This window comes from Aspergillus affinis (assembly GCF_023601865.1).
Source record: "Aspergillus affinis strain CMG 70 chromosome Unknown NODE_90_length_157425_cov_88_179500, whole genome shotgun sequence".
NCBI lineage: Eukaryota > Fungi > Ascomycota > Eurotiomycetes > Eurotiales > Aspergillaceae > Aspergillus > Aspergillus affinis.
The window spans coordinates 143,731-157,425 of NW_026515871.1; the positions used below are offsets into that span (position 1 = coordinate 143,731).

At 49.4% G+C, this 13,695-nt stretch overlaps 4 protein-coding genes across 4 annotated transcripts; all 4 read right to left on the reverse strand.

Annotated features, from left to right (window-relative positions):
* Window positions 1-1,995: 1,995 nt before the first annotated feature.
* KD926_011191 (A4/G1 family peptidase) lies at window positions 1,996-2,808 on the reverse strand (the record flags this gene model as incomplete). Its single annotated transcript, XM_053103447.1, has 1 exon — window positions 1,996-2,808. One exon carries the CDS (start codon window positions 2,806-2,808, stop codon window positions 1,996-1,998), a length of 813 nt encoding a protein of 270 aa, XP_052953233.1.
* A 1,546-nt stretch (window positions 2,809-4,354) lies between these two features.
* On the reverse strand, window positions 4,355-5,146 carry KD926_011192 (putative allergen; the record flags this gene model as incomplete). The annotated part of the gene is made up of 1 exon (XM_053103448.1): window positions 4,355-5,146. The coding sequence occupies one exon, from the start codon at window positions 5,144-5,146 to the stop codon at window positions 4,355-4,357; it is 792 nt and encodes a 263-aa protein (XP_052953234.1).
* Window positions 5,147-7,368: 2,222 nt separating this feature from the next.
* KD926_011193 (putative extracellular soluble lytic transglycosylase) lies at window positions 7,369-8,204 on the reverse strand (the record flags this gene model as incomplete). Its single annotated transcript, XM_053103449.1, has 2 exons — window positions 7,369-7,972; window positions 8,068-8,204. The coding sequence occupies 2 exons, from the start codon at window positions 8,202-8,204 to the stop codon at window positions 7,369-7,371; spliced, it is 741 nt and encodes a 246-aa protein (XP_052953235.1).
* Window positions 8,205-8,866: 662 nt separating this feature from the next.
* KD926_011194 (acetate uptake transporter family protein) lies at window positions 8,867-10,010 on the reverse strand (the record flags this gene model as incomplete). Its single annotated transcript, XM_053103450.1, has 3 exons — window positions 8,867-9,175; window positions 9,228-9,402; window positions 9,457-10,010. The coding sequence occupies 3 exons, from the start codon at window positions 10,008-10,010 to the stop codon at window positions 8,867-8,869; spliced, it is 1,038 nt and encodes a 345-aa protein (XP_052953236.1).
* Between the last annotated feature and the right edge of the window lie 3,685 nt (window positions 10,011-13,695).

The following is a 13,695-nucleotide window of genomic DNA, read 5'->3' on the forward strand; positions in this document are numbered from 1 at the left end:
CGATAGAAAGACTGAGGTTAGAAGAGGAAGGACTGAGAGATGGGACGAGAGATGGGATGAAGTGGAGGAGGTGGATAGCGAGATATAAACAAAGTGAGGGGCAAGCGGGTTTGTTTGGTTTGCATACCCAGACACGGCAGGAGGCGGTGGAATGTGACCTGTCACTTTCGTATTCACTGACTTTTGATGAATTCATTCCACGGATGCAAGGAGCCAGACTGCTCCTGAGGCTTGACGGACTGCCGCAAGATCTGGGTACTTACTTCTTTGTCTTTCCCGGGGGTACGTAATCGGAATCCTCGTTGTAGATCCTGAGATGGTGGTTGGAGCTGTAGTTGGGATTACTCCTATGATTTTCAGTGAGTTCAAATCATAATACTTCGGAGATCTTGGCTTCCGTCTGCGAATTATTGCTGTTGGTGGAGGCCTTAGAGCAGTGGCTACGAGAAAACGGGTGATTACCCTGACAGTTGTCAATACCCGCTGGGAGTCAGTCTTTTGAAGTACTATAGCTTACCCAATTGCTCGTGGTGGACATTGGTTTTCAAGTGAAGATTGAGGCGGAATTGAGGGTCTACAAATGTCTGTCGACAAACATTGACGCGCGTATAGGGAGATATATATTGAGGAATGAAACATGATAAGAGATGATGATTCGCCATATCACGTAACTACTCGAAAGGTAAGCCCGTGTGTTGACAGCACTATTCGATAAATTACATTCGCTTAGTTTACACGGGGAAGCAGAGTGTGGCATCTAATCCAGAATGTAGTTTCTTTGGAAGCTACCTAAGCATAGGTACGTATATATCACTCCGACGAATCTGTTGACATATCAGGTACTGCAAGGACTGACCATTGTCCAGCTGAGAGTTTTGGTCTAGGTAGAAGTAAGAGATCTCTATAGCACTGACTCTGCTCACACAACCAGTCTCGAACCGCCCCAATGCAATCACTCTGCCCCACTGTCAAGTACTCAAAATACACAGCGGTAGTCTTGCAGTTCTAGATGGACTATGAGGCTAGATGAAAAAGGGATGAGAGATGGGATAGAGAGGAGGCGTTAGGAGATGAGGGAGAAGACGAACAAAAGAGAGGAAGAGTTGTTTGTTTGGTATGCGTGCCCAGAAACGGCAGAAGACTAGAAAATCAAATTCGCTTCTCATCTTGTCTCTCCCTTATTGACTTGAGATAAACTACTTCACCAATCCTCCAACATGTATGCGTCTGATCAAATTCTGAGACCCAGGCAGCGAGTAAGGTTGTTGCTTCATACACCAACGCCCGCCAGGTCTGACCTCACTTTTTATTGGCTCCAGGCGGAGTATACCACGCACTGCCCTTGCCATTGTTGTAATAAGTGCTGCTATTGGGGTTCGAATAGTAATAGGGCCTATCGCTAGATTTTGTTAACTAGTGGTTCCAAACTTGACAAGGGGGAGGAGTCTGACCTGTTGGAGTAATGATAACTGTTGGAGTTTGAGGCGTCGGGGTAGTCGCGAGCGCAATAATGATTACACTACGGTTTTTCATATTAGCCAAGTCCAGTGGACAGGGTCTCAGTGGTTTTACGTTACCTACCTCACGATTGATGCTGGAGCTTTTATAGGTGAAGACTTTGCCAGAGCTAGACATGTTGACCGTTGATGTGGTTGAGGATAGTGTGGGAGCAAGACTCTGATGCGATGGAGATTGAAGGACAGAGGTGTAAGCGCGGGAGAAGATGGAATGGAAAAGAAGATGAACAGAAACAATTACAAGATGCAGAGGTGTTTTCCGTCATACATCGTGACTTTCCAAAAGAGAAAGCGTGGCCGGAGGGTTCGAGAAAGGAAGATTCTCTTATTCACTATTCACGATGACTGCTCAAGTACAGAATCCTCTCATCACCGCTCAGATATGCTTTCAGCGCATCCTCCTGTTCCAAAGCATCTGTATCTCCAACTCAATCATTTCCTCCGAGCCCAATCACCCCCATCAGGTCTTTCTGAATACTTAAAGGTACTTGACGGTGACCGAACTACCGGAAACAGAAGAAGAAGTCAACACCTCGCTGTTCTGTCTGATATCGATCAGAGTAGCACCGGAGGGTCCAACAGTCGACTTGCCAGTCGACGCCTCAGCACCGGTGAAAGTGACCGTGCCAAAGTCAGCAAAGTTGACCAGGGAGCCACTCGACTCGAAGTCCTCGACAATCCACTCGGCATTGGTCTCACACAGGTCGCCATCCACGCCGCCACTGAACGTATGAGTGACCTTCTTACCAGTGGTCACATTCTCGACTGTCGCGGTGCCAGTCGTCTTGCTGCTTGCATCCACGGTGACCTTGATCTTATCCCCGACCGAGATATCGAAGTTGTCAAAGTTATACGCGTAGTCGGGGTACCATTCATACCACGCATCGAACGACACGGAGTCTCCCTGCGCACAGAAGTCTATACCGGTCTGCAGAATGGCGCTGGTACAGGTATCTCCGTCGATACCAACCCAGGCGGAGGCGCAGTATTCGCCCCTGGAGGAGCTGCCAGACGGCACGGACGGGCTGGGGACGGTGAATTCACCCGTCACGGAGGTGTAGCCGGATCCGATGAGCACGGCACCGGCCCAGTTGGAGCTGTATTGCTCCTGGGTGGTCTTGTTGAGCTGCAGGATCTCTTGGGTGTCAGGCACCAGAGGAGGGTTGCTCTTTCGGTTGGCGTTGCGTGCCTGGATGCGGGCCTCATTGCGAGCGCGACGCTTCTCGGTCAGAGGGGCGGCCACGGCGGTGCCGGCGAGGAGGGTGGAACAGAGAATGGTAGAGAACTTCATGGTGAAGGATTGAAAGTTTGCGAGCTGGGCCTGAGATGGAAGATGGAGGAGTGAGTCTGCTCTGATGATCGAATTGAATCAGGAGACAGCAACCCATTTTATACCTCGCTCGACAGTATCCTTGTCAAACTCCGTCTATTCCGTCTACCCCTGACATCAATATCGAGCGATGATACCATTCTGCGAGTTTCGACGAATGCGAACCAGTGATAGCAACTAGCATGAGTTGGGAGAGTTGACCGACTGATTCAGTCGAGCTATGGTATAGACCTGTGCTCAGACATGCAGGATTCTGCAGCACCGGAAGGATTCATTGGTGCGCAAAGCACAAACCCCGACTCTTGCAGAAAAGCGCACTAAGCAAGCCACTCAACTCACTTCGTGATATCTCTTACTCAAGCGTAGTCAAGCAATTGCCAAGCTAACCGCGCATGGCCCGAGACTAGCGTGGTCGGCGATATCCCCCATTTTCCCGGGCGGAGTCCGACGGTGCTGAACCTGAATATATTAATCTTCAGCTTATCGAGGAGATAGTACGGAGTACTAATGGCGGAACACTACTACCATGTTGGTATCCGAACCGGCACCATCCTATCGCCAGGCACTAAGGCCTAGACAAGCCTTCAGGCGAATGACAAGCATTTCAGAATACATGAGTGCGGGGAGTGCAATCTGCGTGACAGTCTTGTGGCGTTCCAATGTAACACTGTTGGTGTGATTGAACATATTAATTCTGCAGATAGTCGGATATCGGCTCAACCGAATGACTCGTGCCTGAAAGGTATGTATAACCTCTACAATATTGTTTTATGCAAGTCATGAGATCGTCATTTGACAACTCTTTCACTCGATTTTCCGACAGCCGATTTAACCAGTGGAATTGTCCGAATAAGTATATACCTTCGGTGTTGAAGATAGCTCGCAACTAAGATACGCCACCAGGATAAGATACAACCCTCCATACTGTTAACTACTCACAGAAACATCACTCCTTTTGAACACCCCCTAGTCCAACAATCTCAGTTTATCTCGACAGTTCCTCCGAATTTCACTACAGCCTTCAACCCCCGCACCGGCTCTTTAGCCAGTACCTCCTGTCGCTTCATTTTCTCCCTCACCCACGTGCCTGTGAGTGCCACGGCCATCACTGGATCTTTAATTTACTGACGAGTCGTGATCCGCGAAAATAGAAATCTTATGTTCGAGGTCCCTGTAATCGCGGACGACAGTCTCGACGAAGACGCTGTTCCGCAACTCAGCCTGGACTTTTTCACGTTAGATGTTGAAGCCCGTGATCTCTTCTTCATCAAGGCCCGGGTTGTTCCGATCATGCCAAGTATTTATCCCGGGCTCTTGTGGAAATACCCTCAAAGCGATAAAAAGAAAGTAGAAAAGTGAAAAGTCCAGTTTTGTCTAACACTCATAACTATACACAGTCGAAGATAACAACATCGTTTAGCTAAAATCAATCTAGCACTTTTAATCCACCCCTATCAATGGCGACATCAAGTCAAGCCCTAACACGACATTCTAAACAAAAGCCAATCTACCCGCTGTAGTCAAGGGTAACCTGCAACACAATCTGTCCATCTCCCGAGATGTTACCACCAATGCCGCCAATATCCGTCTCGGAAGTAGTATACGCATTGTTCACGCTCGCGGCATCAGCCGTAATACTGGAGCAAGTACCCCCATTGGTCTCACAGATCTGCATGCCCTGGACATCAAAGCCCGCATTCTGCGCCGCAATCGCACTAACATCGAAGCCAGACCAACCTCCATTACCAGCGGAGCTGAAATCAAACTCGCCCCACGTAGAGGCGTATCCGCCGCCGTTGTCCTTAGGAATACCGCTGGAGGAGGGAGCGGCAGCGAACCCACCGTTCGTGTCATCGGCGAGCGCGACGTATTTGGTCTCACCAGCGGAAACGTCCAAGTTCAGGGCGGAGTAGCCGTACCAGCCATTCATTTCGCCATCAGGGCCGTACTTGTTCCAGAAGACGACAGACCAGTCCTCGGAGTCGGGGCCGGTGATCTCGAGAACGTGCTTGTAGCTCTGGGCTGCGGAGGAGGAGACCTCGATGATGTTGCTGCCCCAGGGGTTGCCGACGTTGCCTTTGTAGGTGATGTCGGAGCCGGAGGCGGCGGTGGAGGCACCGAAGCCGGAGGTGGAGTAGCCGTCAGAGGAAGTGGTGGAGCTGGACGAGGGAGTGGAAGAGACGGCTGCCGTGGTGGAGGCGGCGGAGTAGTCCTGGCGTTTATTGATAACGTTGGTGGGGTGGGCCAGGGAGGTAGCGGAGAGGGAGGCCAGGAGGAGGAAGGAGTTGGTGAGATGCATTTTGGTTTGTTTGTTTGGAGTTTTGGTATAAAAGACGTGAGGTGTGTTGTAAAGTAGAAGGAGAGTTGGATGTACGTCGCGTCAAGCGATACTTGATCAATCAAGATAAGTAGAGAAGAATAGAAAGAAAGTTAATGAATGTGGATAGTTGCAGTATCGAACACACAACACAGCTGAATCAATGATGGAAAGGAAACCACAAAGACGGGGAATTGAGACCTCTATATACCCATTCCTCCCACCAGAACCAACCAGCCAAGAACCAAAAAAAAAACGCTCAGTCAATTACCTCACGCCAGCCCACGGTCTCGAACGCCATCGCAGAGTATACGGGTGTTAGGACCCTGGTCCAGACTGGAGACGACGACGACACAGACCAGAAAGACCTGCGTCAGCAACGGCCACGACATGGTGTGGATAACCCCCAAGTGCCGTGGAAAAGACTGGAGTTTAGAAATAGACTACAATGAGTGTCATTGACCGCTGTTGCGAATGGAATGAACGGTGGACCAGCTCGGCAGTCCAGACTGGGCTGGTGTGTGGAATGGAGACACAAAAACAATAGGCGATTGGATTTGGACATCCAAAGCAAGCCGATTCGACCAGCCAGCCCACATGCGACATTCTGGAACCAACGAGTGGGCTGTTCCTGGATTTTAAGTTGAGATGCCATTGGGCAGAGTGGAGGATGGGAAGTGCGGGCGTCAGCGGCTGGTCTGAAGTCTACACTGCCTTAAGTCTAACTGTTAAGACTACCGGTTTTCAGTCTTTGTTGTGGTACTTTGTGATGTACGATCTTGGTTGAGATTGACTTTGACAGAGCCGGAACCAGACCAATCAGGCCGGCCTGAATCAAATCTGAAACGATCCCAAGAGTGAGCAGGAGGCACAGCACAGAGAAATCGATGTTTGAGATCAACCAAGAGGACAGAAAATGCAGACTGATCCTGCAATGTCTGGACTCGACTCTAGACCGGCGGGTCTGATCAAAATCTGCTAGCATTGAGAATTGTTGTGTAAAGGATTGCTTTTCACGCTTAGGTCTTGTGTGTGGAGAGGCTAAGACAGCTAGTCATTCTATTTACCCACTTGGCTTGGATGTAGACTCCGCTGTGTTTACACTTCATCCTGCTTGTTCGTCAACAGACACCTTGTCCATGATGTTCTCCCTTTACACTGCACAACTTGTATCCCCATCACCAATAGCACCACCACCACACCAGGACAACACAGTCCCCAGAACAACCTACACGACCCCTGACAATCCCCTGCCCAAAAATAAACCAGAAGAAAGCGCTCCTGAAAATCTCCTCGGCGACCCAAGGAACGCAGCCTCTCGCTCAGGGACGAAAACCAACAAAACCCTTGCCGAGCACTGACTAAGCGCCACTCGACCAATGGCAAAACAATCCACTTTACAATCTTCTCTGGGCGCATTCGTAAGAGGACAACGACAAGCCCTCGTTCCATGGATTCGCAATATGTGGGCTGAAGCAGAGACACAAAAGTACCTCGTTCATTGTTACCAGTGTTGATCACCTACCGTTTCGAGGGTCGTGAGCCCTAGTGGGGTGTTCTTGGGATCAGGAACACGTAGAACAAAGACGACAAAGATTGGAAGTAGAAGGGGATAGAAGAAAAGAAGAACATGTCCCACTGTCTAAATTGTATGAATGATTGGATGCTGATCGCAGAAATGTATTCGCAAGTACTTGGTCGCATGTCGGAAGCCACTTCGTCACCTTCCCACGAGTTCGGGTGGATCGCTCACCCACGACCGGCCCTCGGCAGAATCCCGTTCACATGAAAGAGAACGTGGTATGCAAAAGAGGAAGGAAATCTCGTGGAAATTTCTTGCTGAGGTCAGTGTTCATGGCGGAAGTTGTTTTAAGTTGTGGTTCGAAAGCCACAGGACCGGCGTGTGCTGGCTGGCTTCGAGAAAAACGTTTCGCGATGGTTTTGTGTTCCGTTGCTAGCGGTGGGGATCCTCGTCATGGATTCTGTTAGACGGTGGCGAAGAAAAGAAGATGGTGGTGGAGGTGATGGAGATGGAGCCGGGACAGGGTTAGAAACCACCGTAGCAGCCGATGGGTGACTGAACCTTAGAGCGACGATGGAAATTCCAGAAGACAGTCTATTCCACAGCTAGTATCAACCACTACCTAGATTCCTTGCCGGTCATATAATCGACTCCTTTGTCCTCACACCGTAACTCCCCCAATCTAACAAACATTATTCCCACAAGACTGATCACAATGATACGTCCCCACCCAACTATCATCCCCATAAACATCCAAACCAAGCAACCACCCATTAAGAACCTGATGCAAATAATCCAGATTCTGAGGAACCCCATTACTCTTCCCCTCATCAGAGCACGGATACCCCTCTGTCAACCCTTGATCCCCATTCAACCCACTCCCCTTGACAAACCACCCATTATATTTCCCAAACGCCTGGATGGCATTCCCACCAGACTCCTCAATCTGACTCGTCAGGTAGTTAGCTCCAGCATCGACATTATCCTGCACGTCGTCTGTACATTCCCCGTTGGGATAGTTCGCGCAGTCGACCTGCATCAAGCCGGGGGTGGGACCGCCGGCGTCGGCATTACAGGATGATTCCTGCATGGCGAGGACAGCGAGGATGACCGGGTCGATGTTGTATTTGTTGGCACTGGATTGGAAATATTCATCGTATTGGGCGCAGGGGGAGCCGATGCCGGTGTAGAAGTCCGAGAGGCTGATGGTGTAAATGTCGGAGAGGGAGAGGAAGGGAGGAGTCCAGCCGGAGGTGGCGATGCCGGTGTTGAGCCATTCTTGGGAGCTGCGGATATTGAATCAGTGGGATGGCATGACGTAGTGAGGTGTGATAAAGGATAGGTTGTGTTGATGGGGGAAGAAGAGTGTATGAGAACATACCCGTTGGGTCCGCTGTCAGCGGTCACTTCCTTGGTTGAACCCTCGGCTTTGGGGTTCGCACCGACGCCAGGGTCAACGGACTGAGCGTGCACATGGGCAGCGAGGAGAGCAGCGATAGAGAGAGTCTTGAAAGCCATGATGATGGTATTCTGGCAAACGGTTGATTGAAGAGCAGCCTTTGCCGGAGACCATGAGGCTTTATATCTTCAAGCGCAACATCTCCAGGTCCTCAACGTCCAACTTGACGATTTTCCTAATCCGGTAACTGATATAATCACGGAAGCATGTTCCTGCAGTAGTCAGGAACGTGATCCTTCTCTGCAACATTGCACCATTAATCACAGTCCCGGTTGATACGAACAGTCAGCCCTGAGGGCTTGTTCTCGCGCTAGTCGATCGCCTAGCTACATGGGGAAGACCGGTGCGAGTTAGCGTCGATGAGGACCGGTAAATACGAGGTGGAGGCAGCTTACCAGAGGACCAGGAACTGCCCCTTTTCATGCCGATCTGCAGGATCTTGCAAAGTCTGCATGTTGACGAGTTTCCCGATGGGGTAGGCCGCAAGGAACTATCCCCTGATGTACTTTGGTCGCTTTTTACTATGTTGAAGCTGTATTGTGGACATACACAAGTTAATATGTTCATTAATCATCCTGCCCTGTAGTTATATTTCTTCCATTATCCCATAATCATAAATAAGAATCCCACGTGATAGACCCTCCAACCTGACCCTTGCCATTACCCAAATCCAACTTCCAAAGCAGAAGTCCGACAAACTTTGCAAGAAAGCTTCCTCCAATTAAGCCTCCTTCTTCGACTTCCTCCCCTTCTCGGACCATGGAAAGTGAAACACCGGAATAATAAAGAAACTATTACTATCGTCCGCAATACCCGCCAGCGCAATATACCAAGCCAAGAACGCCGCCAGCAGCGCAAAGAACCCGCCAGTTTTGATGATGGCCGTATTCGGCATCTCCGTTCCGCCGCGCCGCATGTACCCGATTCCGAGAAGTAGGAAAGCGAGATCAACGGACAGGAAGAGCGAGAAGAATGTCACTGTTGACTTCACGGTGCAGGTGAGGAGGATGAAGGTGAATATGAACCAGCCCTGCGGTTGTTAATATGTTAACACGGAATGGAGGGAAAGGGTGGACACGTACCATGAGGAATAGACCCAGCGAGTCATAGAACATTCCCATTGATCCGTTGTCTGCTGCCTTTAGAGCAGCTTGGATATTGAATCCGCCAGGGGTGAAGACGATGGCCAGGGAGATCCAGAATCCGCCGTACGAGGACAGTGCCGTAGCACCAAATGTATTTCCAGCGGCCATTTCCCTGAGAGATAAAATTAGCCGCCACATTCACATAACTCTCCAGGTGAAGACATACCACATTCCGGCCAACAACTGCACCAACCCACCATACGCAAACGCCGATCCAACCACCATATTCGGCTCGGTGATATCACGCGCTTGCATATTGATACATCCCAGAATGAACGTAGTCAACGCAAAGCCCGCGAGGCCCAAAGGCGCCGGGTTACCGATTTTACGATTCTTCACGGACCGATACAGACCCGGCTGCAGCTCACCACCGAAGGCCGGAAGCTGGGTCTCAGCGGTATTCACATGCGCCAACGGACCAAAGTCGACATGGTACGAGCGACGATGGTCCTCGTCGTTGGCGTAACTCATCCGAATCGTATCGGCCGCCATGCTGTACCGGTTGCCGGCGTAGCTGGTGCGCTTGTTGTCGTGCGTGACGGCGTCGGGCGCATGGTCGAAAACCACACTATGCCGGTTGGGATTGTTGCTTTCTTGTACTATGCTAGATCGCGCGTAGTCCTGAGCGATGCTGTCATGGTGGGCGTGTCCATGGGTCGGTGGCTGGGTCTGGGCGATCCCAGTACCGCTATCGTGAGTTTCGGTCGCGGGAGCGGACATATTGGCAGGAGTAAATGACAACGAGAATGCTCAAACTGAAAAAAAAAGGAGATGGTGGATTCCGCCGAATTTATGTGCTGTCCCAAATCCCAGGAATCTGGAGCTCTGTTCCCTCCCACGCGGGGATCGACACATTCCGTTCGTCCATGGTGGATCTACTGCAGAGAATAGGGAGGAGAGGGGAGGTAGAACTGGCGATGGACTAGTCGATCGATCAATAGTGCAGCAGCTGGATCACTTTCGGGGCCGTGTCATTGGGCGCGGACGGGCAGTACTACTCCAATTGCAGAGCTCTCCCCGGAGGAAGACAACATGGGGAGAAGGAAGAAGTCCCGACGAAGTTAAAGGAGGAGAAGCTTTACGGCGCACTTAATTTTGTGAAACGTGCCGAATGGAACTATCACTGGATGAGGAGGATCCACCATGAAGTCTATTCACGTCTCCTACTGCAGGATATCGATGATGCTTGCATTGACAGCATGCAGCTTGCTTGCCACGGTGGCGACGGCAATGAGGGGATTGGAGAAACAGTGAAATACCCCGGATTCATTCACCTGAGCGTTGGAGATGCTTCTTCCATCATTGCATGAAGCTATAAATTTTCTTCCTACATGTGCCTGACTCAGTCACAGATTCCTTAATCTCCCATCCGAAAACTAGCGAACTCTCTTACTGGTTTAGCAACCGGCGATGTCGAAGCTAACTGCTAGAGCTGGCAATCGTATCGAAACCAGACCGGGTCACCGGAAGCAGGGACGCATTCGGAGAGGAAGTGGAGACAAAAATGGAGCATCGTTGGAGTTTGTATGCACGGGACAGCATTCCTCGTCTGTGCGAGCCACCCCGTTGGGATAGGGAGGTCTGCAGTACTTATCCTCCTCCCGTTGTAGGTAAATGTGATTGAACATCCTGCTAGATGAATGGAAGTTCTTGAAATTGGGAACAGACTTCTAGAGTGACTGAAAGATGATATTCACAAGTCAGAGTCTGATGATCACTGCCTCGCTTATATGCGGCACGTGATATTCACCAGGGCTGGGGAGTCACGTGTATAAAAAAGGCCCTGACCCTCCCTTCCCACCGCCTTCCACCTCCATCCTTCTGCAATCCCGTGATTTCATTCTGCTTGCCAGCGTGCAGCATCCGAGGATCTTCCTCCGGCGTGGATCAACTATAGTCCTTGAAGTCACGTGATCATTCAGGGGGTCTTATACTCCGCTTGGATTAGATGACCAATAGAACAACACATCACCTCAACATCTCTTGAAGGATCACGTGAGTCTAGTAGTCTTGTAGATGCCTGGGCTCATCTACTTCTCCCTCTACAAATCTATCTATCAGCGTCCTGCACGTTAGAGATCTGATGGCTATGGTCATTTATCATATTGTCCACCTTGTTCCTTCTCATCCTTCCTCGCTCTCTGTTCCCTCACCTTTTCCGTATTCTTTAGTTCTGCCTCATGTCTCAATATATATTTTTCAGATCTGATATCCAACTCTGGCGATACAAGGATTTCGAAAAATTGCTGTGGACTCACAGCCGCTAACTACTGCGAATAGCAAGTTGAACAAGAATTGAATATGACAAGGATATTGGCTGTGTTGGCTGGCGGTGCTGAAATCTGCAATCATTCGACAAAGGCCACTTGGAGCACATCGCTAGATGAACCATTCAATATCAATACCAAGGCCTCCCACAAAGGCTATGAACCAAGAGTACCAACTTTTCAACCTCTATGATCACCGAGAGTATCCATTAAACGCATAGGATAACCAAATGACGACATGTGGAATGGAATGTTTCAGAGATCCCGCTATTGATGATGCACGAAAAAAGATTCATGAACGAACCAAACCATCGAAAATCTTGAGCCGGAGTCTTTCTCGCAGCAGCAACACCGAACGATCTGTCTGTCGCGGGCCAGAGCTGCCGATACCTTCTTGAAATGTTCCATGAGGATACGGAAGTCTATTTGCACCAACGCAAGGTTCCCAGCTTAAACATAGCGTCATGATTTCTCAGATCGTGTAGAACTTTCGATCTGAAGTCGCTGCATTACCGGACGAGTTTCAAGGAACCAGAATCAAGAGAGACGAAGATAATTTTATTCTCAATTTCAAATTGAACTGGTCAGACGCTCTGACCAAGATTCGAAACGAGATTGAAGATACTATCGTAACCACCCCTATGACCACGAGTCAGACTAGACAATCCCTCTCCTTCCTTCAATCACTGAAGCCCTCAACAATTTGGATGACGAGACGCAGTTATGCCTCCCTATAGATTTCCTCAGGCCAAGGAGAAGGGCACGTCAACGAACTCTTCAATGCAGCTCTACAACAGCAACCAAGTCCCACTATTCTACAATGAGCTCGACTTTAATAGTGACGATCAATGTTGCCAAATGTACGCAGAGACAAATGCGGAAACGCAAGGGAATGCCAAAATACCCATATGCGGACGATATATCCACGAATTCAACAGGTCTCTACAGAGATAAGTCTATCGCATCATTTTCCGAGATGCCCGTGAACTTTGCCGAGTCAGGAATAGTTTAGCGGTCCTTATGGGCCGCTATCTGCCCGAAAGCACGCAACCATCACTGTTAGCAACATACCCATATACCAACCTAGACTATCAGCGTCACATTCATCGCCTGCGATGGCATCAGCTGATGCTTTTCATGGCAAAATTGAACATTCCGAGACCGTAGCAGACTCTGAATGTTGCGCAAATAATATTCTTCCCGGATGAGCGAAGGATGCCCTAGCGCTTGTCGAATTTCCAACTATGTTACGCAAATACGAGATACGGGATGGCAATCGCGGACTTCATATATAGATTTTTGATCTACAGAACCATAACAAGCAGGTCCATCCGCAATATCGCGGTCGACTATCTACAGTTTATCAAAGGCTCTATAGCTACGTTGCTATTGGACTAGGCCGGTCATCCTTATTGATACGGTTGGTTATGCTTGAAAGGTGTTACGCCTGGTTCTTTCAAAAGATGTGGAAAAATGATCCAAGCCATGTGTAAGGCACCGGTCTGTTGACTTTACCACTGCACTACATGCCAAAAAGGCACAATGAATGACCAACAGGTCATTCAGTCAACGTACTATAAAGTAAGCTCTCCGGTCAGCGGTCCTACGGCCAGGACCCTGACAACATGTAGACGTATTCTATGGACATGGACTGGCAACTAGTTGAGAAGTAAAGGGCTACACGCCCAGGATTTCAAGGAATAGTATGGCCGCCTTGATTTGCTCATGAAGACTGTCGATGGCAAGAGCGCCCACATCGAAGCCTTAGAACAGAGAAAGGCTAGACTAAGACCATCCAACCGGCCAATATCTGGGAACTACCTGTTTTCAAGGCTTTATTTGGAATACTAACAGAAGGTGCTAATATGACCTTATACCTTGACTATTTTCATAAACGCAAGATCATTGCTAGTTGTACATTATCTTTTCTACTTGCAAGCCCATCGTGTTCCTTTCGAGTGAAATCGGTGACATTTCTCCAATGAGACTATAGCCTGGCCACTAGGTGACAATCCGCTGCGTAAATATGTTTAGAACTGCCTATTATGCGAATAACAACCTTTAGTGTTGGAACGATGTTATCAACCAGACCAGAGAAGTGGAGTATCTTGACCTAATCCACATACCGCACAGCACCT